Genomic DNA, 19,391 nt, shown 5'->3' with positions numbered 1-19,391 from the left:
TTAAATTAATATATTTATAATAAGCTAAGTTAATTAAAGTTTAAGCAAGCATTTTATTAACTATATACTCTTTAGCATTATTAACTATACTTATAAGTTTTTATAATAAATATTATAAAAAATAAAATTAATAAAATAAAAAAACATTAATAAAATAAATAATATTTAAAAGCAAGTTAATAATAATAATTTAATAATAAGTAAATTATAATTATTAAGAAGAAAAAGTTATTAATTCCTTTAAGCCTTAAAAGCTAAAGCTTTTTTTTATTATTAAATCCTTTTATATTAATTAAAAGTATAATGCATAACTTACACTTACTTATAATATAACATTATATTAACTTTAATAATTATAATAATTATAAGCTTTATTTATTTAGTAATTATAATAATTATAAGCTTTATTTATTAATAAAATAAAGCTTTATTAAATTTTATTAAGTTTTAAAGAAAATTTAAAAATAAATTTATTTTTAATAAAGTCTTATATATAATAAATATATATTTCTTAAATAGCAATAAATATATATATAAATATTATAAGAAATGCTACTTAATTTATTTAATCTTTATAATATTTACTTAGGATATTTAATAATATAAGGAGGCTTAAAGAAGTAATTATTATTATATAGTGCTTATTAATAAGGAGGATATAATTTTTAAGTTAGGGAAATCCTTATAAGATTGCTTCTTTTACCTTATTAATTTATAGTGCCTATAATTACTAATTAATATTAATAAGTTTCTTATATGTATAATAATTATATAGGAAGTAATTATATATTAGTATTGTTTTATCTAAGTTCTAAGAGGCTACGTGCCCCGGAGGGGATAACTAAAGTAGCCTTCCAAGTGCGAGGGTCGTACTTGCCAACAGACAGGCCATTCAAGTATGTGAAGACCGAGGGAGGCAAGAAGGCCATCGATTTGACCGAAGATGGTTGAGGGTAGCTTGCGTTTGTTTGTCTGCCGAGGTGCAGCCCCGTGGTGGCCGAGTATCTGCTTCATCGATACCCCTTGTCTCTTGACTCCTTGCGCCTTGCGCATTTACACCATGATTTTTCCGGTTTGAGGGGAGACTGAAAGATGGCCCTGAGACCGTTAGATTAGGCAGCTATCATCTATGCTACTGCACCATTTTGCACGATTGATAAGATGGCAGTGACCAAATGGGAGACAGCTTCTTTCCCAGTGGCAAAGGTTGCAACTTCTTTGGTGGTGCTTTGCTTGCATTCTACCCCTAAGAGTCAACATAGACACTAACTCAAGTTCTTCTCTTTCCGTTTCGGATATCCCTCCGCCCTGTTTAGCACCTTCCTCGAGCATATCTTTATCTAAAGACTGCCCGTGTTTTAGGGCACAAGGCACCCATCAGAACACTTCATCAACAAGCGCTTGTTCGACCCGTCTGAGTTCTTTCGATGAGTGGTCCCGCTTCAATCAAGGCTCCCTGACTGCAGCAGACGTATTGTGAACCGCTCTTTTCAAATTCCTTTGCTGACCGTGCCAAATCCACAAGACCAACAGTTGACTCTCCCATTGACTCATCACAGACTGCAATATGGCCATCCTAGAAGATGTCGGTCTAGAGGTCAACATCATCGTCAACGGCTCACCCTTGAAAGAGTACGAAGATAAGGGAGCGGATCTCTCAGATGATGGCTTCGGCGACGAAACCCGCAAATGTCGACGCTATGTGGAGGTGGACGGCGATACCGATTTTGGTGTACAACTTCATGTCACATCGAACAACAAGTATCTCGACGGCAACAAAAAGAAACGGCTTCGATTTTGCCTTGACTTAGATGGCCAAGAAGAGCTCGAAGCCCGCCTGATGAACTTTGCGCGTACACCAGTCTTGCTCGACGGCAAAGACGAGTGGAATGGTCAAACCTATATATCGCGCAGGTTCCGATTCACCACCATATCCACGGGTACACATCCCGGAGCTCTTGCGTTTGATAGAGAGATGCTAACTATTCAGAAGTCAATGAGAATGACAGAGAACGGGTTAGCAAGGACAAAGAAGCCGCAAGACTTCTTGGACTCATTCGGGTCCGCGTCTGGCGGACCAGAATCATCGACACATGCGTACCGGAGAATCTACGTCAGACTACCAAGTTTGATGAGATGGGGAAGGAATTAGCTGAAAACGCCGTGAAGGGCAAAGCACTTTCTCATCGGGCTACGTAAGTATTGTTAGATCATCGAAGTCAATTCCACCCTCGGCTAACCTTTGCCAGACTCTCTGCCGCCGCAGTCGTTGACCCTTATTTGACGGTTTCAACCTGGTCCTTTGTTGACCCTTTGGATGTTCCGCTAGCCGTCTTCTACTTTGAATACCGGTCGAAAGGTACGGCACTATACATTTTTATCTCTAAAAATTCCCTGGTAGCTGATTGCTAGCAGCTGCTCTTCAGGAAAAGCTGGTCATCCCGCGCTCCCGAGAACCCTCTCCGCAGCCAGTCGACCTTGATGCCCTGCCCGTCTCAGAGGTTAGCCGCCTGGCACAGTTACGGTCGCTGGGAAGCAATGTTAGACTCCGATTGTTTTCAATATTCTCATAAACCTGCTGAAATTTCACAGGGAGGAGGGAATGCTTCCTCGGAAGTAGCCGTCAAGCGAGAGCCTGGCGAAGATCAGATGTCTCAGCGACCGAGAAAGTTTGTGAAGACGAGTGATGGCAGGGAAGCAGTTGATCTCACCGATGGCGATTGAATCCAAGTCGACTTTGTTAGATTCACAGAGCTCGGTTGCTTGCTGTTCTTCTTCTTGGAATGAATGGACCGTAATGAACCATGGCAGTCCACGTATCTGGACAACAGGCATGTGCACGTTGCACGAGCTAGGACTGCATACCGCATAGAGCCCTTTTTTGGGTCCAATGTAAGGTAGCAACTTCTTAACTTTCCCGGGCTGGGGAGCGTGATATTGATACCTGCAGATGTTCTGCCGTGAAGCAGTTCTTGGTGTGAGCGTTTGGGATTTGTCGGTTCTTGGGCAGAAGCCTCTCAAGAGTCATAGCACATAACAATACAAATTCTTAAAAATCTTGGTCAAGTTTTCTAAGTTACGATATCTCATGGAGACGTGCGTGATTCCGAAAATGGAAAGTCGTCTCAGAACCTCCTGTCACTGTTCCGAATCACTGTCCCCAGGTTTGCGATCACCATGACCATGATAAGAATTAAGCCTAATCCTCTCAGCCGAAGCATGTCATCTTGTTGAGACTATGAGTAGCTACGCATAGCCCATCCAAGGGCATGATAATGTGGGGATATTCTGTGACATATAACCTGACAGGAACGAGCCTCCAAGGACAACTTTTTGACAAGGGAGACGAAACTGGAGTGCTGCATATGATCATTAGTTAGAACAAAATAGTATACCCATAGGAGCGCCATTCAATGCCTCTATCTTCGACTATGCCGTCGACAATCTCGCTACAGCCTCCATAGCGGCTCTGACTCTAGCTTCTTCTTTAAAGAGGGCACCTTCCACGTCCGCAACCTCCCTCTGGCCCAGAAGCACCTTGCATCCAAAGCGCCCGCTTCCTGTGTCCTCTACTTCGGCCTCCCTGACCACATAGCTCACCGTCTCCGAGAGGGCCAGCCGGCCCAGCTCTTCTTTCGGATGCAGAACATGCACAGGAGGGCTCCCCCGAAGCCTCTTCAGATACGACAACAGCCCCGACCTCTCGACGAAGGCCTTGCAGGCGTCAAAGCTGCCGGAGTCCACCCAGATGGCGCCCACCAGTGCCTCGTACAGATCCGAGAAGAACTTGGGCGCATGGAGCCGAGCTAGGAGCGCCCACGGGTAGTGTGTGCCGGAATGTATGGCGTCGAGGATGGACTCGCGCTCGGCGTGGCGCCCGCGGGTGGCCTCCCGCTCACCGGTCAGCTCGATCGACTGGTAGCGCATGTAGGACCACAGCGGGGTGGTGATCTCGACGTTCTCGAGACCTGGGCTGCGCTTCCTGCTCCAGTTGTCATCCTCACTCCCGCTTCCGCTCTCATCATCGAGGACGACATTGTTAGTTGACAGCTTTGGACCCCATTCCATGATCAGAAAGCCGAGTATGTCCCCGTTGACAAGCGCGGTCCGGAGGAGGTGCATTTTCCAGTTTTCCAGTGCTTCAGGTTCCTTGATGAAGAGTTCTTTCGCAATTTAGCTGTTAATCTCATTGACTAAAGTGCGGTTTATGGACGATTTCATGTGAATGGGATAACTGATAATAGAAGGAGACAAACTCATACGTACCCTGAACCACAATATGATCAAGTAAAGCGTCCCCTATAAATTCGAGGCGATCGTATGTGTACAACGCAGAGACATAACTTGGGTGGGTCATTGCCTCCACGAGAAGCGCCTTCTCGCGAAAGAAATAACCTATCGACTCTTCTAATGGCTCATATATTGCAGGAAGAACCATGTTCTTAGGCTCCACTGCTCCAAATAGCACATCTCTGGTGGTTTGGCAGTTCTGGAACTGGCCTTCCCCAAGGAACAAGGACATACAGTGTCGAGCTTTCTCCAGACCTCCATCGATGTATGAGACGCCAATGATAGACTCTACCACATCGGCAAGAGTTTTGGACGACATCACCCGCTTTTGTACTCCCTGATCAGGGGCCTCAAGCAGGTCTGAGATATATGGAGGCCGCCATCGCTCACCACTGCCCTTGAGCGCAAGTTGTTTCGAAATGATGAATTGATCCAATCCCGATTCGCGGGCTGCTCTGCACAACCTTCCGTTGCTTACAATCCTGTCTTTGAGACGTGACAGTAATCCCTCAGGCATTCGGAGATCTGACAAGTGGGTTAGCATATTGCATGAAATAGGCCTATCTTCCGAGCCAAGTAATGTGCTGGGATTATGACGGTGACATCTATTGAAGCCCAACTCAAGTGAAGAGGATGGGAATAGGCAATCGACTGTTGGATAGTCGACTGTGGCATAACCGACTGTGGGACTTACTAGTTGCTGCAACATTCAGAGTTGTCAAAAGCTTGAGGACATTGTCACCCAAAAATTCAATCTCCTCGTAGTTAGTTGGCGTTCGAGCACTTGACGTACAGATTGCAGTCACGACCATCGAAATATCTCCAAGATTAAGTGGCGCAAGGAGTGTCCTTGAGAGCTCACTTGCTATCAAGTAGATCTCGATATAGTGTATTAGAGACGGTATCAGAAGACCGAGCTCTGTGTACTCCGTAGAGACATCATCGATCGTAAGAGTACTCATGGGGAGCACCTGAGAGTAAGGCCTCGTGCTTGGTGGCTGCTGCGGAGGCAGTGGCTGTTGGAACAGACCCGGTCCTCTGGGAAATTTGCTAACCGACACGTATTGGATATCTTCAGGGTCTTCTTCAAAACCCTTGTAGACTCTCTGCACAAACTCAACTGGGGGTTTCGATGGCAGCACAGATTCAAACAGGTAAGGATTGCCGTAGGCGTCGCGGATGAGGCCATGGCATGTCACAGAGTTCGCGTCAAAGAGGGCCCTTGAGCACTCTGATGGCAATGTACCTTTGGGTGAGGCTAGTTGTACGACGAAGTCTCCTTGTCTGATGTCTAAGCGGCGATGAGCGTATGCGGCTGAGAGCAGAGTCGACGTAACGTAGGCTGAATCGTCAACGTTTTCCATAGGCACATCTTTGCCTATGTCCAGGACAAGATGGTAACGGTAGTCAAGGTACACAGTGACTGGCGGCATCGCAGGAAGGGGGACCGGAAGAACAAGTTCGAGTTCGCACTTGACACAATGGTCCTGGTCGAGTAGTCTCAGATTCCGTCGGACACCAGTGTTGTCTTTCCAGGCCCGAGCCACTTGTAGCCAAGGAACAAATTGGGCTCTGGCTTCCTGTTTGATATAAGTCAGTGTCTTGTGCCAGGGAAATTGCAAGTCCAGAAAAAGAGCTTCAGCATAGAGTTCGTACTAAGCGTAAAATCAAAATCCGTAATACCATGGTCGGGACGATTCCGACTCAGTAAATAAACAGAACCATTCTGGGGTATTACTTACAATCATTCCCGGCCTACCCTCTATCTCAATGCCAAAGCCTTCCTCCTGGAGCGGCAAGAGATGCTCATCGATCAATTTCACTTCATAAAGAGCCCGATAAGCCTGAAAGGCGGCATCTTTACAGGCATTGCTTTCGGAAAACCATGCCTTGCTGCTTGTAGCCTGGCGTACTTCCGGGGGGAGGGACACCGGGAGGAGCACGGTAGCCTTGATTAAGTTCGGCGTGCCTGCCCGGCCATGCTCGTCCACAAATTTCTCAATGAGATAGTCGGGGCTGGAGTCGACAAACCTCCTGGAAGACAAGGTCGCGCAGAAGTGATCAAGGTGAGATTTGGCGTCGTGGATGGTGAGACGGGCCCCGGTGCTTTCGACCCGAAGTTCGGGATAGTCTGGACCTTCGGAATCCTCGGGTTCTCTCAAGATCTGCAGCTCTCGCAGGTCGTCTTCGTACCACTGTTTCATCTTGGCTTCAAGAAGTTCCCACTCTTTCTTCGAGCCGATGTCTGTTGTTTCCTCGAAAAGGTAGAGGTGTGACTCTCCCATCCGGGCACGCCCGCGTCTCTGGATAAAGGACTTGAGGTTGGCTGGCTTGTCTACACAAATCACCAGGTTGCAGGCTGGCACATCGATGCCCTCCTCGAGCACGCTGGTTGCGACGAGAAGGTTCAGGCGGCCGTCACGAAATGATTCCAGTGAGAGGTTGTTGCCTTTTTCAGGCAAATCAAGGAAGTCTTGCTTGACGCTTGGCACGAAGGAAGTCCCGACCATCTTGCCGATCCGATATCGTCTGCTGATCTCCGGGTGGCTCTTCAGCACTTGTGTGAGAATCACCGTGGTCGCTCGCTCCTTCACGAAGACGATTCCCCTAGCGTCACCTTCGTATTTGATGAGCACATCGATCAGCTGCCTCACCTTTTCTGAGAGGGTCGACTCATCGTAGGCTTCCAAAGGGGGTTTGATGTTGGCATTCTGGAAGATTCGAGCCAGATAGACCACCTCGGCGGATTTAAAGCTCTGGATGATGACATCTTGTCTGCGAACGCCATCCAAGAAACGTTGTATGGTTTCGAAGATGTACCAGTCCGCTGCCCAGCTCCCCATGTCCCGACAGATTTCCACGCTCCTCCTGCAGAATTTCTTCATTGCCCCTTGGGTGTAGGTGGCTTTTTTCATGAAGGCATCGGAAAGCTTTCTCTTGGAATCGTCCGTATTCTGCGCGCAGAGCAAGCGAACGTACGGATCCTCCTTGATGTCCAGCCCTGCATAAGCTTCGTGAATTTTGGACATGGACTGCGTGTATTCGTTCCGGGGTACCTTCAACTTGGACCTGTACTGAATGTTGAACACAGACGGACGCCGTGTATGTGCCAACAGCTCCTGTCTGTGCCTTGTGGGGCTCCGGCACGTTGCGTCGAGTGTATTTTCCAGCTCCTCAAGGCTTGAGATGTCCGCCCTGACCACAGGGCTCGCGGTCAAGCCGAGGACATGAGGAACTGGGTTGCCCTTGTCCTTTGAATTCCGGTAGAACTCTCTCATAATTCTACTGCCAGGATGCAATCTGGCACAGTTGTGAGCTAAATAAATCGTTAGTAATAGAAAAGAAGAGAAAAGAATCTGCAGGATATGAAGACTATGTTACCCTCATCAAAGATTATTAGTGCCAGAGACGATATCTGCACAAATCCGTGTAGCAGTGCATCCAACAAGACCTGGTGGGTTGTCACGACCAATTTGACGTTAACCAGGACACTGTCCCAGGTGGACTTTGACCAGCTGTTCAGGTTGTCAGATCCAGTGACAATTTTCGGCAGCACCGACGGTATTTGGGTCTTGATCACCCCAAATTGTTGATCACATAGGGACACAGTCGGCGCTAGAAACCAAATCATCTAGTCCGGCATATGAGTTAGCAAGGCCCCAGGCGGTAGTGTAGGGTAAAAGTCACTGGCGGTGATACCTTATCAGAGGGCATCCTCTCGAGCTCTGCTCTGATCCTCAAAACAGCGCTGGCCCGACGATAGATTAGTCTGAGGATTAGGAAACCTTTCGATATGGGGAAGCTTACACTTGTGTCTTTCCACTACCAGTATCCATGGCGACAATGACATTCTCTTTGAGGGAGGCTTCAAGCATCTCCACCTGGTAGGCCCTTGCAGTAATACTGGACGGGTCCTTGAGCTGTCCTGCGGGAGTTTCGTCTGGCTCGGATTCCACACTCCATGATGAGGGCAACGGATCCTCTGCCGCCAAGGTTTCGTTGATAGCATCACTGAGATCTTCAGATGACCCGGAGGAATCGCTGTAGTGCGCCATGACTGTCACTGGACGGCTCTGTTTGGGAGGCGGTGCGGCAGGACGTGAAGCTCAATAGCGAGGCTGGCGTTTAAAACCCTCGCTCGGCTACAGGGTAGCACCGATTATGTTGAGGCGGCAGAAACTGTCAGCGTTCCACGGGGGAAAACCACAAGCAGAGCAGAAAGAGTGAAGGGAGTCAAGCTGGCGCCCAGCGTTGGGGACGGCAAGGTGGTTGAAATATTGGACGCGCACCCGAGGCCTACTGTGGTGGGTTCTGAGATGCGTGAGGCCCCCCGTAGCGGCCGCTGCACTCAGCCGCTTGACAGCACAGGAAGGACTGGCCGGCTCAGACACGTCAAGAACCCGTTTTCTTGGTTTGTGGAAATACATCGCAGTGAAAGGACTCAGAGAGGCGGCAGAAACCGCGTATTGCGGTCAAGGTTTGGACGGAATACCACCGTACGCAGGGGGTCTGGAGCAGTGCAGGCACTGGACTGCAAAGCGAGCACGGCAAACGCCCGAAACGCCGGGTGCGAGGTTGGCAGAAGATATCATTGAATTGACCCAAAGAACTCTACACTTTCATTCAAACGGGGTTATTGACCCGCGAGGGCAGCTGATGGAAGTTGGTTATAAAAGGGAGGCAGGCTATCCCAGGGGAAGGCTCAACTCAAGCTGGTCTGGTCTGCTCTTCCGCTGGTTCGGAGTCGGGTCGTTCCTGGTCAACAATTCAGCAATTTGATTTGCAATTGGATCATGAAGAAAGCACGCCAAATCTAGGACGTTTCATTTGCTAATCGGTTCTCAAAGTAAGCTTCATCAACAGCTACGCAACTCCTCCGTACAAACCACAGCACCCGTATTCACCGCGTAGACTCAGACTCCAAGTTGGCTAATGGAATTGTACGCATCGGGTTTCAACGCCTGGGGCCAACTCCAATTCCAAGACGCCGAGAGCCATGCTGAGCCAGACGACTTACACGAATTCACCTGCGTGCTAACGGGCGATGCCATAGACCGCCCTCGACCATCGTTGTCATACACCACAGGTAGGCTGCTGGTCCTTCAGAACGACTACTTCTCTTCCAACCAGGTTGCGCTGAGCAAATTTGGCAAAAAGTCAACCCGAGGGCGGTGTTGTGCAATGATTGCTTACTCAGACGTGTCCAGTGGTCGTCAATGGCAAAGTGAGAACTGCAGGATATCTACCCACGGCTCACAGACAGCTATGGGACGAGGAATTTCTATCCAACCGTACGCTCGCCGAGGCATCAAATGGATCAGTCGTACGTAGAGCACTGTACATATAATCTTAGCTGGGCCGTCGAAGCTCACATCAACAAACAGGCAGTTCTTGATCCTACTGGCTCGGTCCGCTGGCACAAGTCGCTCCACGGATTCTTGAACAAAGACCAGTGCCAGAACTTCCCACAGCTTCCGCCGTGTCAGCAGCTCGTGGCCTACGAAGCCGGGTTCGCGGCTCTTATGCGCACAGGTGAAGTCTACACCCTGGGCGATGAACGATACTCCGCGTGTCTCGGCCGTGAAGTATCGCCAGCTAGCCCGGCGGACGAGCCCGGCCTTGTCATTGCTCTCCAGGACTTGCCCACGGGAGCCATCTCCAAGATAGCTGCCGGCGGATACATGCTTGCAGCGCTGACTACAGGAAACGATCTCTATATTTGGGGCGGCCACCCCGGCAGGAAGACCGTTCCATCAGATACCACCGACGAACCAACGCCAGTCGACATCGAAGGAAACGACATTGCAGACGTTGCTGTCGGCGAGACACATATCATTGTCTTGACGACCAACGGTGACGTGCTCGTCATCGGTGAAAATGGGAATGGGCAGCTAGGTCTACCTAGCAAATCAGAAGAATCATGGACCCGAGTTTCGCTTAGTTTAAAGGACGGGCGAAGAGTCGTCGGCGTGCAAGCTGGGGCAAGAAACTCCTTCCTCTTGGTTCACAAGGGATCAGCATAGCCCAGGTCATGCATCATTTTCCGTTCCATTTGCCCTCTATGCATCTGTTCTATGGTACAGTCGTAACGTCCGCGTGGCATCAGGCGGTATCAAATCATAGGTTCGTAAGGTAGTCCTCAATCTCCTGAGGACTCAGTTTTCGGAAACGAGGGCCCTTTGCGCCCTCAACACCCTCCACTCCAAGAAGATGGTCTGCTGGTGGCCCAACGATTCCTGCGCGGAAATGTTAGCTCATAATCCGGAATGACCAGTACCCTGGATGGTGTGACTTACCAATCTCGATTGTATCTCCGTTCATCTCACCCTCGATCGTCTCCTTGAGCGTCAGCAGCGCAATGTGCACTGCATCCTCCAACTCCAAGCCCTCCGTGTACCGCTTCTCGAGGAACGTCTTCGCTGAGGTCGCACTCTTGCCGATGGCTGTCGCCTTCCAGGGGAAGTAACTGCCTGATGGATCGACCTGGTACAGCATTGGGCCTCCCTTGAGGATACCTCCAGTCTTGCCAGAGATCTTCTTCTCTCCGCCCTCGCCCTCGATCGACTTGGCCGCCTTCTCCACCTCCTCCTCGGGCAGGACGCCCTCGTCCCATCCCGCGATCAGCAGGGACACACCGTACGGCCGCACACCTCCTGATTGGGTGGCCTCCTGCATGACCCGCGCGACATCCTGCACCAATATCCTCGTGGGAGGGTACTCGTTGTAGATGCGCTTGTAGTCGGTGTGTGAGACCTTCCGCGCCTTGTCGACAAGAACTCTGTAGTCAGGACCCATGCCCGAGTAGACCATGCCGATGTTGGGGGTGACGAGGCTGATCTTGGACAGTGAGGAAGGGTCGGCGAGGGGCGAGGAGGACTTCTTCTCGGTGGCGAGGACGATACCGTTCGTGGCTGCACTGCCATGTCAGTCCCAAAGCTGCCGCTTGGGTAGATGGAGGGGAGAGCACTGACCTTTGATGCCCAGCGCTGTAACGCCCTGGTTGACCGCGTTCAAGGCATATTCTGTTCGAGGGTATCAGTGATTGGGCTGCATTGGGCACCAGATGCGATTCCAGTATGGCTCGACGGTTGGCGATAACTGACCGATCTGCACCAGCTTGCCACTATCCTCTGGGTCAGTACAAACGTATATGCAGCCGCGGCTGGGGATGCGACTGAGCTTACCTGGGCGAGAAGGTGGTAAGAGAGAAGGAGTATCTATCAGCCATGACTGCTAATTAGATACTGACGAGGCTCGGGTACGGGTGGACAGGCTGGTCTGCGGTCCTTGGGAGGTTCTTGGGTGGAGGAGAGAGATGGACGGCTGCACAGCTGAAGCTTGATGATGTTGAACTTGCAGCTGCAACCATCTAGGCAGAGTCCACACGCGTCAACCTGCAACCTGCTGGGGGAGCTCCCCCGGCCCAAGCGCAGCCCTGGAGCCGCGGGCAGGCGGGCCAGGCAGGGGCGCAGGGGTGGCAGCTTACCTAACGGCTGGCAGCTACCAGCCTCACTTGATGCTTGGTGTCAAGTCCAAAGCTCCCGAAAAGCTCACAGCCTGGACCCTTTATTTCACAAAACTTCGACCGCTACCAATACAGTGCCACTCAAGCTCGTTCGTCCGTACTGCACTAACAACAATACTTGTAATACCGAGTCATCTCCTTTGATTGACTACTCGACCGCTCCTTTACCCGCGTCGTCTTTATGAACCGCACAACCCTTGGGTCGACAGCCGGCTCATTCGGTTGAAGATGACCTCAGGCTGCTCACTCTGAATCCCTAGACCGCCCGCGCGCGCTTCTTCCACACTTTCTACGTTTACTCACTGTGTTCTTTCGTTTCCTTCTCCGCATTTAGTACCGCACTCGTCATGTCCGAACCAACCAACCCCACGGCTCCCGTGCCGACCTGGTCTTTCGACAACGCTACCACGTCTTCTTCTGGGGAGACCACCCCTCAGCCGACACCGTCGGATCCAGCCTCGTCTTTTGGTGATGAGCCTGCGCACGGTGATAGTGCGCAAACCGCTCAGGAGCAATCGTCGCAGAACGGCAGACGTTACCCGCCTCGAACCTGCAGAATCTGCCTCGATGAGGTCGAGCCGACGTTTGAGGAGCCAAACCTGTCCACGCAGTACCTTGGAGGGAAGCCGCGTGTGAGATACGTCTCGGACGACCCGGAGCTTGGAAGGCTCATGCGCCCTTGCAAGTGCAAAGGGTCGCAGCAGTATGTCCACGAGGGCTGTCTCCGTGCCTGGAGAGGAGCTTCGCCGTCAGATCGAAACCTATGGCAATGCCCGACCTGCAAGTACGAGTACAGGCTAAGCAGCTTAAAATGGTCACGCTGGCTCAATAGCGGAATACTCCGTATGTTTCTGACTGCAACGATCATGGTCTTCGCCTTGTTCATCTTAGGCTTTGTCGCCGATCCTATCATCAACATCTGGATTGACCCCGCCGGTGCCGTTGTGGACGTCATGAAGGGAGGACTTGATGGATTCGAAGAGATCCTCGAATACATACCCGACGATGAACCAAACACCTGGTTTGTGCACTTCTCGAAGGGCTTGCTCTCCCTGGGGCTTGTAGGCCTCGTCAAGGTGTTTCTTGGCCTCGGCCCTTTGCATTGGTGGAATTTCAGAATCGGTGGCGGCAGGCGTGGAAGAGGCAGGGACAGGCTCGAGAACGTCAGTTGGGTACTGGTGGCCGTAGGAGTCGCCACGTTCATAGGGGTATGCCCACATGCCCTGTCTGCCCATATTTCTCCTTGCGCAGCGCACTGATCATCTACTGACTTCGCACAGGCTGTCTGGAAAGGCGTGAGTGCGGCTTGCGCGCGGTATCTTAGCCAAGTCAGCGATGACATTATCGACGTTCCCGAAGACGACAGCGAAGATGAGGATGAGGGTCAAGAACAGCCGACAGAATCCAAAAAGGACCAGTGAGGGCATTCGGCGCTCTCGACCGCATATCTCAGCGAACCATTCCCCGCGAAGCTTTGTCAACACCCAACATGCACACTCTTAAGTTGCCTCGGACCTGCTCTTCCGCGCTGTGTCAACTAGTCTGTGTGCAGAGATCAACGCTTTGTTACTACCTAGGATTCTGGGCGTCTTGTTCATTTTCCAACATGGGACCAGTACGAGCACGTCAACTTCAGTCTCTCGGGCCGGTCTTTGGGTCGCGCCTGAATCTACTCCTGCCCTTCAGACCTCCCGGTTACCCTGATGAAGGTGTAGGGTGACTTCTGCTGATACAAATCTGCCGTAATGTTCTGGAACCTTGACCAAAAAAATCAATGTACCAAAAAAAGCTCCAGGTTGCAGTTGGTGTCGCCTCGGGCGACGAGCGAGTGTGAACAATTCTCGAGAAATAGCGGTAGTTTCCCAAAGGATGTCTGGCCCATCATCCAGTCTAATTGTAATGATTAAGCCTGACCTCTTGTGCCTTGGAACTATTTGATGGATATTCCATTGTGATCTGGCATATAGATAGTGACTGACGTCTCAGAAGCCGCACCTTGTTAGTCTGACCGGGATCATGGTCTGCGGTAGACATGACAGGGCGCCACTAGGTGGGTATTGGCATGGGTGTGGAACTACTCTGAACCCCAGGGTCTGCTGCGCGAGGGCCTACCATGACGGTCCAAGCCTGCAATGTGACAACAGCTCCGCGACAGCGTTGTTATTCGTCCCAGGCTTGCGGCTGAGGACGTATCGTGGCTAGGGGAGGGATCTTGCCAGCAGGTTGCCGAATGACAGGAGCCTGGCACTGACATACGCAATTTGGGCGAGTTGCAATCTACCGTGTCGAGGCTCTCGGCAATTTTAGCCCTTGCGCCCGACTAGACTACTGGATTCATCCTCCCGTGAGACCCAAACCCAGCACTTGTCTTTCCCAACCCAGCAGTCTCCCTCCAACCGATCGACCCGTCTTTTGCGAGAAGCTGCAACAACATACGCGTTGCACTGTCCCCTTGCCGAGAGCTCTTGCTTCGCCATCCGATCGAGTTGCTTTCCGTGCTGGCGCCAGCGCAAGGAACTGCCCTGCGAGAATAGCGCGCGAGCAAGCTTGCGGCCTCACTCCCACCTGCGCGGCTTACTCTTCCATCAGACCACAGCAGCGAACACGAAGGCGCTTACCTCGATTGCCGTGTTGACTCACGACAGCACCGTTGGCTGCATCGCCTCGCTCGCCATCGCCACTTGTTTATTAAGCCCGTTGCTTTTGTTGCCCAACCCTCAGGGGGTTGGCTGGCCCCTCTCCTCCTCGCGGTCGCCTTCGTTGACGGACTGCGAGCGCACCAAAAGTCCCCTCGCCATCCACCACATGATCCGAGTCAGAGAAAGATAATACATAATGCATCTCCCATATCCCAAGAGGAAATCCTCGAACGCCCCAGCCTTCCTCCCCCGCGGCAGCAATTCTTCCCGCTACGGGGTCGGCTTCTCGATACCACGGCGATACCGATCGCAAGCCTTCGCTATAGCAGCACTCGTACTCATTGGCCTGTTATGGCTCCTTACGCGCGGCGGGAGCTCGCAGAGTAGCAGCAGGGGCGGAAGCTCAGGGATGGCCAACCACGTTCCTTCTGGGAAACCGCCAGCAGTGATAGTGACAGTTTTGGACGAAGGGAGGTTTGGCGCGAGGTACACGGAATTGGTTAAGGAGAACAGGAGGCTTTATGCGGAAAAGCACGGTATGTTGGCACTGGACGGCGCAGGCTACAGTGGTGGACGCGGTCTCTTGTCGTCTCCCTGGAAGAAGAGGCCATGGTTTAGAAGATGAGGCTGACTGACACGATGCGCCCAGGCTACGCGACGTTCTTCCCCAAAGTAGGCGACTACAACCTGAAAAAGGCGCCCGTGTCCTGGACAAAGGTCGTCGCGATGCGCCACGCCCTCACCCAGTTCCCCGACGCCACCTACTTCTGGTACGTGGATATCGACACGTTCATCATGAACCCGGCGCTGGCGATCGAGCGCGACGTCATGGCGGCCGCGAAGCTCGAGGAGAAGATGATCGTGGACCAGCCCGTCGTGCCGCCCGACAGCATCATCCACACGTTCAGCCACCTCAAGGCCGAGGACGTCCACTTCGTGGTGACACAGGACAAGGATGGCCTGGCCACGAACAGCTGGCTGGTCCGCAACTCGGAGTGGTCGCGGTTCTTACTCGATACGTGGTTTGACCCCACGTACAGAAGCTACAACTTCCAAAAGGCGGAGACGCATGCTTTGGTGATAACCCCCGCATTGTCATTTGGAAAGAGCGCGGTCTAATATGCTGTTGTAGGAACACATTGTGCAGTGGCACCCGACGATTCTGTCAAACTTGGCCCTCGTTCCTCAGCGCTTCATCAACTCCTACGACAAGTCGGAGAAGGGCCAGGAGTACTCCACAGGCGACCTGTCCGTCCGCTTCGCGAAATGCGCCAAGTCGATTAAGAAACCGACCTGCGAGGCCGAAGCGGAGCCGTACGCATCCGTCTGGAGGTCGGCTTATAGGACCCAGTAAGAGAGAGGAGCGGAGGCGGAAGTTTGTTCCGCGGCTTTCAGCGTAGCGAATTGCATCCTCTGTCGCTGGCGTTCTAGGGAGATATCCTGTGGCTCCTCACTCAAAGGCCTGAAGATGATTTGGCGTTTAGGGCGACTTTTCTTTTCACAGTGGGACAATGGTCACGCAGCATTTGGAGACGGGCGTCTGGGAGCGACTGGCAGAGCGCTTGTTCCTGTGGACGATGGTGTAGATCCCGCCGCTGGGACGGTCTGTCTGTCTGTCATATGCTTGACGATGGCCAAGGAGACAGGGGCTTAGAGTTCATTTTCGCATGGTTGACATGTTTTGTATACGGCCAAGTAGTCAATCTTACTTCAATGATACCTCAGAACGCGCTCTCAGCCTCTGGGCAAATGTCTGTCAGACCGACCTCACTCACCCACCGGGCAGCTCCTTGAGAGGAACATGCTATTAGCAAGACACTTGGCATCCATGCTTCGTATTCGGTGGACGACACTTTGCGTCGCCATAAGAACTAGGCTATCGCATTGTCTTCACTGTGTCTGACCGAATCGAGGCTCTGCCTCAGAAGAATATAATTTAGCCAGCATCTCTTGTGAAAGTGTAGTAAGTGTGCGGCCCTTGGGTACAGACGACCACTATGTCTGCTTTATTCCCCCCTAAGCAAAACAGAAAGCAATCCATGGGTATCGATTAATTTTCACGCCCTGAACAAATATGCAGTCCCTGCCTCTTTCAAGAAACCCCTTTCCCCATCACCGCGCCGACCTTGCTGACGGGCTCGTCAGGCTGGAGAACGTCCCCGACTCGTCGCCGCTCGCGAAAGAAGAGCCCCTCCTGGCGGCCCACTTGTCCCTGAGCTCCGCCCAGTCCCTCTTCCAGAAGCGGATGCTCTGCTCCAGCTCCGGGTCGGCCCCCTTGGGCACGTAGCCTGCGCACTGGGCCTCGATGGCGCGCAGCTGGATCTTCAGGTACCGGAGCTCCGACTCGTCCTCTGCGACCGCCTCCTCGAGCTCGTGGATGCGGGCCTCCTGCTGCCGCAGTCGCTCATTTGCAGCTTCCTCTCGCTCGACAGATATTGCGTGTAGATGCTGTTCGCGTAAAGGCACTGGTCAGCACGTGTAAACAGTAATAGCGTTTTGGGGGCAGGACGTGGATTTGAAGGGCACACGATGGGGGCGGAAGGGAGAGGGAAAAGGGGCGGATATGGGTTCAAGGGAATCACAAGGGAAGGTTACATCTGACTCTTCGCGCCGCTTCTGCAGGCTCTCGATGACGGTCGACATCTCGGCGCACAGGTTCTCAGCCTCCAGGACGATGCTATCGGCCATCTCGGACGAGATCTTGGGCGAGCTGCTGGTCATAGTCGCCTCACCGGGCTGAAGCTGATGCTCGCTGGCAGGCTGGTAGTGTCGCGCCGGCGGCGGGATTGGCATCGGGACGGGGCCGGCCTTGTGAAGCTCCGAGGTCTCGTCGGGCCTGTCGCCGTGCATAGAAGAAGGGCGCCTCTGGAAGTGCGACCTCAGCCACGAGGGGCTCATCGGCGCCATGATGCCCAGCGCATCGCGGCCGTCGCCCCCGGGCGGCAGCACCAGCGACCTCGGGCGCGAGCCGCCGGGTTGCAGCGACGCGCTGCGCCGCGCGGTGGAGGACGGGGTGTGGCGGCCGGGGCTCCTGCGCCGGCGCGACAGCACCTTCTCCATGGCGTCGACCTGGGCGTGGAGGGCCTCGATGTTCTCGGTGCGCACGTTGGCGCCGCTGAGGCGCTGGGCGAGGTCGTTGAGGCGCTGCACGAGGACGTCCCTACTGTCCTGTGTGATATCGTCCGCTGATAGGTCCGAGTCGCTGGCCATCTCGTCGTCGGCCTCTACGCCGTCGACCTCGATCTTGGGCTGGCCGGTGAGGCCCACCGTGTCGTGGTTCGTGTCATCGGGCTCGGAGGGGCTACCGCGGCGGGCGGCGCTGGGGCTCGGGCTGAGAGAGCCGGTGAACTGCGGCCTCAGGGGCGAGAGGGGTGATATGTGGAAGTTCATGGTTCCAGGCCGGGCGCATGGTCGTTATGGTCGCCGTGGAAGCCCTGGTGGTGAGTATGCGAGTGGGGCGGCCTGCGGGAGCGCGTAGAGAGCTTGCAGGTGTGACGTCGCTGATGCGCGATTGAAGGTAGTTGCGAATGTGAAATCAGACCATTGCACAAGCAAGAAGCACTGGCTAGCACCACCATTCGGCGAGGCTTGATCGGACATAGTCCGTGGGACTTGTGCAAGTCGCGGCGAGAGGCATTGTCGCAATTCGTAAGTGTAGATTGGCGACCCCTGAGTGCTGAGTGCGAGACGATATTATTACGGGTCAGTTTTCCAGAAGGGCCCAAAGCGAGATGGACTGATGTGGTGTGAGGCAGGCGGCTCCGAGTCTGGACTCCTGGCTCTGGACCGCCTGCAGCCGCATCCGCAGCCCTGCAGCTTCGCTGAATCTGCAAAAAAGGACGACTTCCGATCGCCCGACATCTGATATTTGAAAAAAGTTTTCTCACCAGTCCGTAACAGGACCTCAAACTGGACAAGTTGCTGACGCTGTGTTACCTGTCTGCCCAAGTGCCTGCGAGACTCATCCTATAGCGTCGAGCTGTTAGGGTGGGCTGGACGGGCTTGGCCGACTCGCACACACATTGGGAGCTAGCTAGGGTGAGCTCTCTCTCTCTCTCTACCTAGGTACCCAGGAACCTAGGCATGCTTTATTTTTGCCCAGCTCGGCCTTCCTGGTGCATGCAGATCACATCACCCCACTCGGATCCCAAGATAGTATGTTGCTGCATACTTGTGGTGTTTATTACGGTAGAGCTACTGTGTGTGTACAATACAGTCATCAGATGCTTTGTAGATATTCCAGCAGGACAACGCTATGAGCAAACGTATCCTCTCAAGAACCGGTGTCCAGATCAGCAATCCATAATCTCCAGCTCGATGGCCTAGAGGAGAACCGTCACAGCATAGTGCTGGGCTTCATGCCGGGGAAGGGTAGCCCGGGAGAGCGATGCGACCCGGCTGAACGGCTTTCTGGCATGTGATGCAGAGGCTCGTTGATCTGTCCCTGTCTGGCCCGTTCCGGGGCGAGTCCCCCGTGCAGCACAGGTCTAAAAAGGCCTCAACTGCTATCATGGTTGACATCAGTCAGCGGCTGTCGTCCACATGGAGCTTGAGAGCCAGCGGTTGAGAGCTCACTTGAGTCAGTGGACAGTTACCTGGTGGTGTCGCCTGTCCTCATCACCGCTCTTGGCTGCAGCATGATTGCTGGTTGTGACACCCAGGCTAGGCACTCGCTGCGTAGTAATAATGGTGCTCCGGCGGCAGGCGGCCGGTAGTGTAATGCACTCATGTGGGGTCCGCTTGCCCCTGTGAGGTCGAGTCGGAAACATGGAGCTTCTTTCCCCTGTCCCCGTCGCATCGCCCTTGCACCCAGGCATTTTTGAGGTTGCCCGCCCGCCCTGCCCTTGTGGGGTGATTTGAAGCTACCCGGGCACCGGGGCGCCTGCGGTGCATATAGACTAGCTGTAGACGAGGCCTTGAGGTGATAGGTGCGAGGG

General features: G+C 52.8%; 7 protein-coding genes across 7 annotated transcripts; 4 read left to right on the top strand and 3 right to left on the bottom strand.

The window, feature by feature from the left end:
* Nucleotides 1–1,567: 1,567 nt before the first annotated feature.
* On the top strand, nucleotides 1,568–2,724 carry INS49_011152 (uncharacterized protein; the record flags this gene model as incomplete). Its single annotated transcript, XM_043171871.1, has 5 exons — nucleotides 1,568–1,940; nucleotides 1,991–2,195; nucleotides 2,250–2,359; nucleotides 2,416–2,540; nucleotides 2,593–2,724. The coding sequence occupies 5 exons, from the start codon at nucleotides 1,568–1,570 to the stop codon at nucleotides 2,722–2,724; spliced, it is 945 nt and encodes a 314-aa protein (XP_043023616.1).
* Nucleotides 2,725–3,429: 705 nt separating this feature from the next.
* On the bottom strand, nucleotides 3,430–8,345 carry INS49_011151 (uncharacterized protein; the record flags this gene model as incomplete). Its single annotated transcript, XM_043171870.1, has 6 exons — nucleotides 3,430–4,149; nucleotides 4,769–4,815; nucleotides 4,985–4,990; nucleotides 5,153–5,762; nucleotides 6,033–7,572; nucleotides 8,098–8,345. The coding sequence occupies 6 exons, from the start codon at nucleotides 8,343–8,345 to the stop codon at nucleotides 3,430–3,432; spliced, it is 3,171 nt and encodes a 1,056-aa protein (XP_043023615.1).
* Nucleotides 8,346–9,222: 877 nt separating this feature from the next.
* On the top strand, nucleotides 9,223–10,236 carry INS49_011150 (uncharacterized protein; the record flags this gene model as incomplete). The annotated part of the gene is made up of 4 exons (XM_043171869.1): nucleotides 9,223–9,376; nucleotides 9,498–9,613; nucleotides 9,675–10,161; nucleotides 10,232–10,236. 4 exons carry the CDS (start codon nucleotides 9,223–9,225, stop codon nucleotides 10,234–10,236), a joined length of 762 nt encoding a protein of 253 aa, XP_043023614.1.
* Nucleotides 10,237–10,407: 171 nt separating this feature from the next.
* INS49_011149 (uncharacterized protein) lies at nucleotides 10,408–11,518 on the bottom strand (the record flags this gene model as incomplete). The annotated part of the gene is made up of 5 exons (XM_043171868.1): nucleotides 10,408–10,526; nucleotides 10,587–11,201; nucleotides 11,262–11,312; nucleotides 11,394–11,413; nucleotides 11,475–11,518. 5 exons carry the CDS (start codon nucleotides 11,516–11,518, stop codon nucleotides 10,408–10,410), a joined length of 849 nt encoding a protein of 282 aa, XP_043023613.1.
* A 644-nt stretch (nucleotides 11,519–12,162) lies between these two features.
* Nucleotides 12,163–13,236, top strand: INS49_011148 (uncharacterized protein; the record flags this gene model as incomplete). The annotated part of the gene is made up of 2 exons (XM_043171867.1): nucleotides 12,163–13,023; nucleotides 13,096–13,236. 2 exons carry the CDS (start codon nucleotides 12,163–12,165, stop codon nucleotides 13,234–13,236), a joined length of 1,002 nt encoding a protein of 333 aa, XP_043023612.1.
* A 1,414-nt stretch (nucleotides 13,237–14,650) lies between these two features.
* Nucleotides 14,651–15,808, top strand: INS49_011147 (uncharacterized protein; the record flags this gene model as incomplete). Its single annotated transcript, XM_043171866.1, has 3 exons — nucleotides 14,651–14,990; nucleotides 15,104–15,531; nucleotides 15,587–15,808. 3 exons carry the CDS (start codon nucleotides 14,651–14,653, stop codon nucleotides 15,806–15,808), a joined length of 990 nt encoding a protein of 329 aa, XP_043023611.1.
* A 758-nt stretch (nucleotides 15,809–16,566) lies between these two features.
* On the bottom strand, nucleotides 16,567–17,844 carry INS49_011146 (uncharacterized protein; the record flags this gene model as incomplete). The annotated part of the gene is made up of 2 exons (XM_043171865.1): nucleotides 16,567–16,902; nucleotides 17,050–17,844. The coding sequence occupies 2 exons, from the start codon at nucleotides 17,842–17,844 to the stop codon at nucleotides 16,567–16,569; spliced, it is 1,131 nt and encodes a 376-aa protein (XP_043023610.1).
* Between the last annotated feature and the right edge of the window lie 1,547 nt (nucleotides 17,845–19,391).

Source organism: Diaporthe citri, assembly GCF_014595645.1.
Source record: "Diaporthe citri strain NFHF-8-4 chromosome Unknown scaffold_5, whole genome shotgun sequence".
Classification (NCBI taxonomy): domain Eukaryota; kingdom Fungi; phylum Ascomycota; class Sordariomycetes; order Diaporthales; family Diaporthaceae; genus Diaporthe; species Diaporthe citri.
The sequence above is the reverse complement of the archived record's forward strand: the minus strand, read 5'-3'. Positions and strand labels throughout refer to the sequence as shown.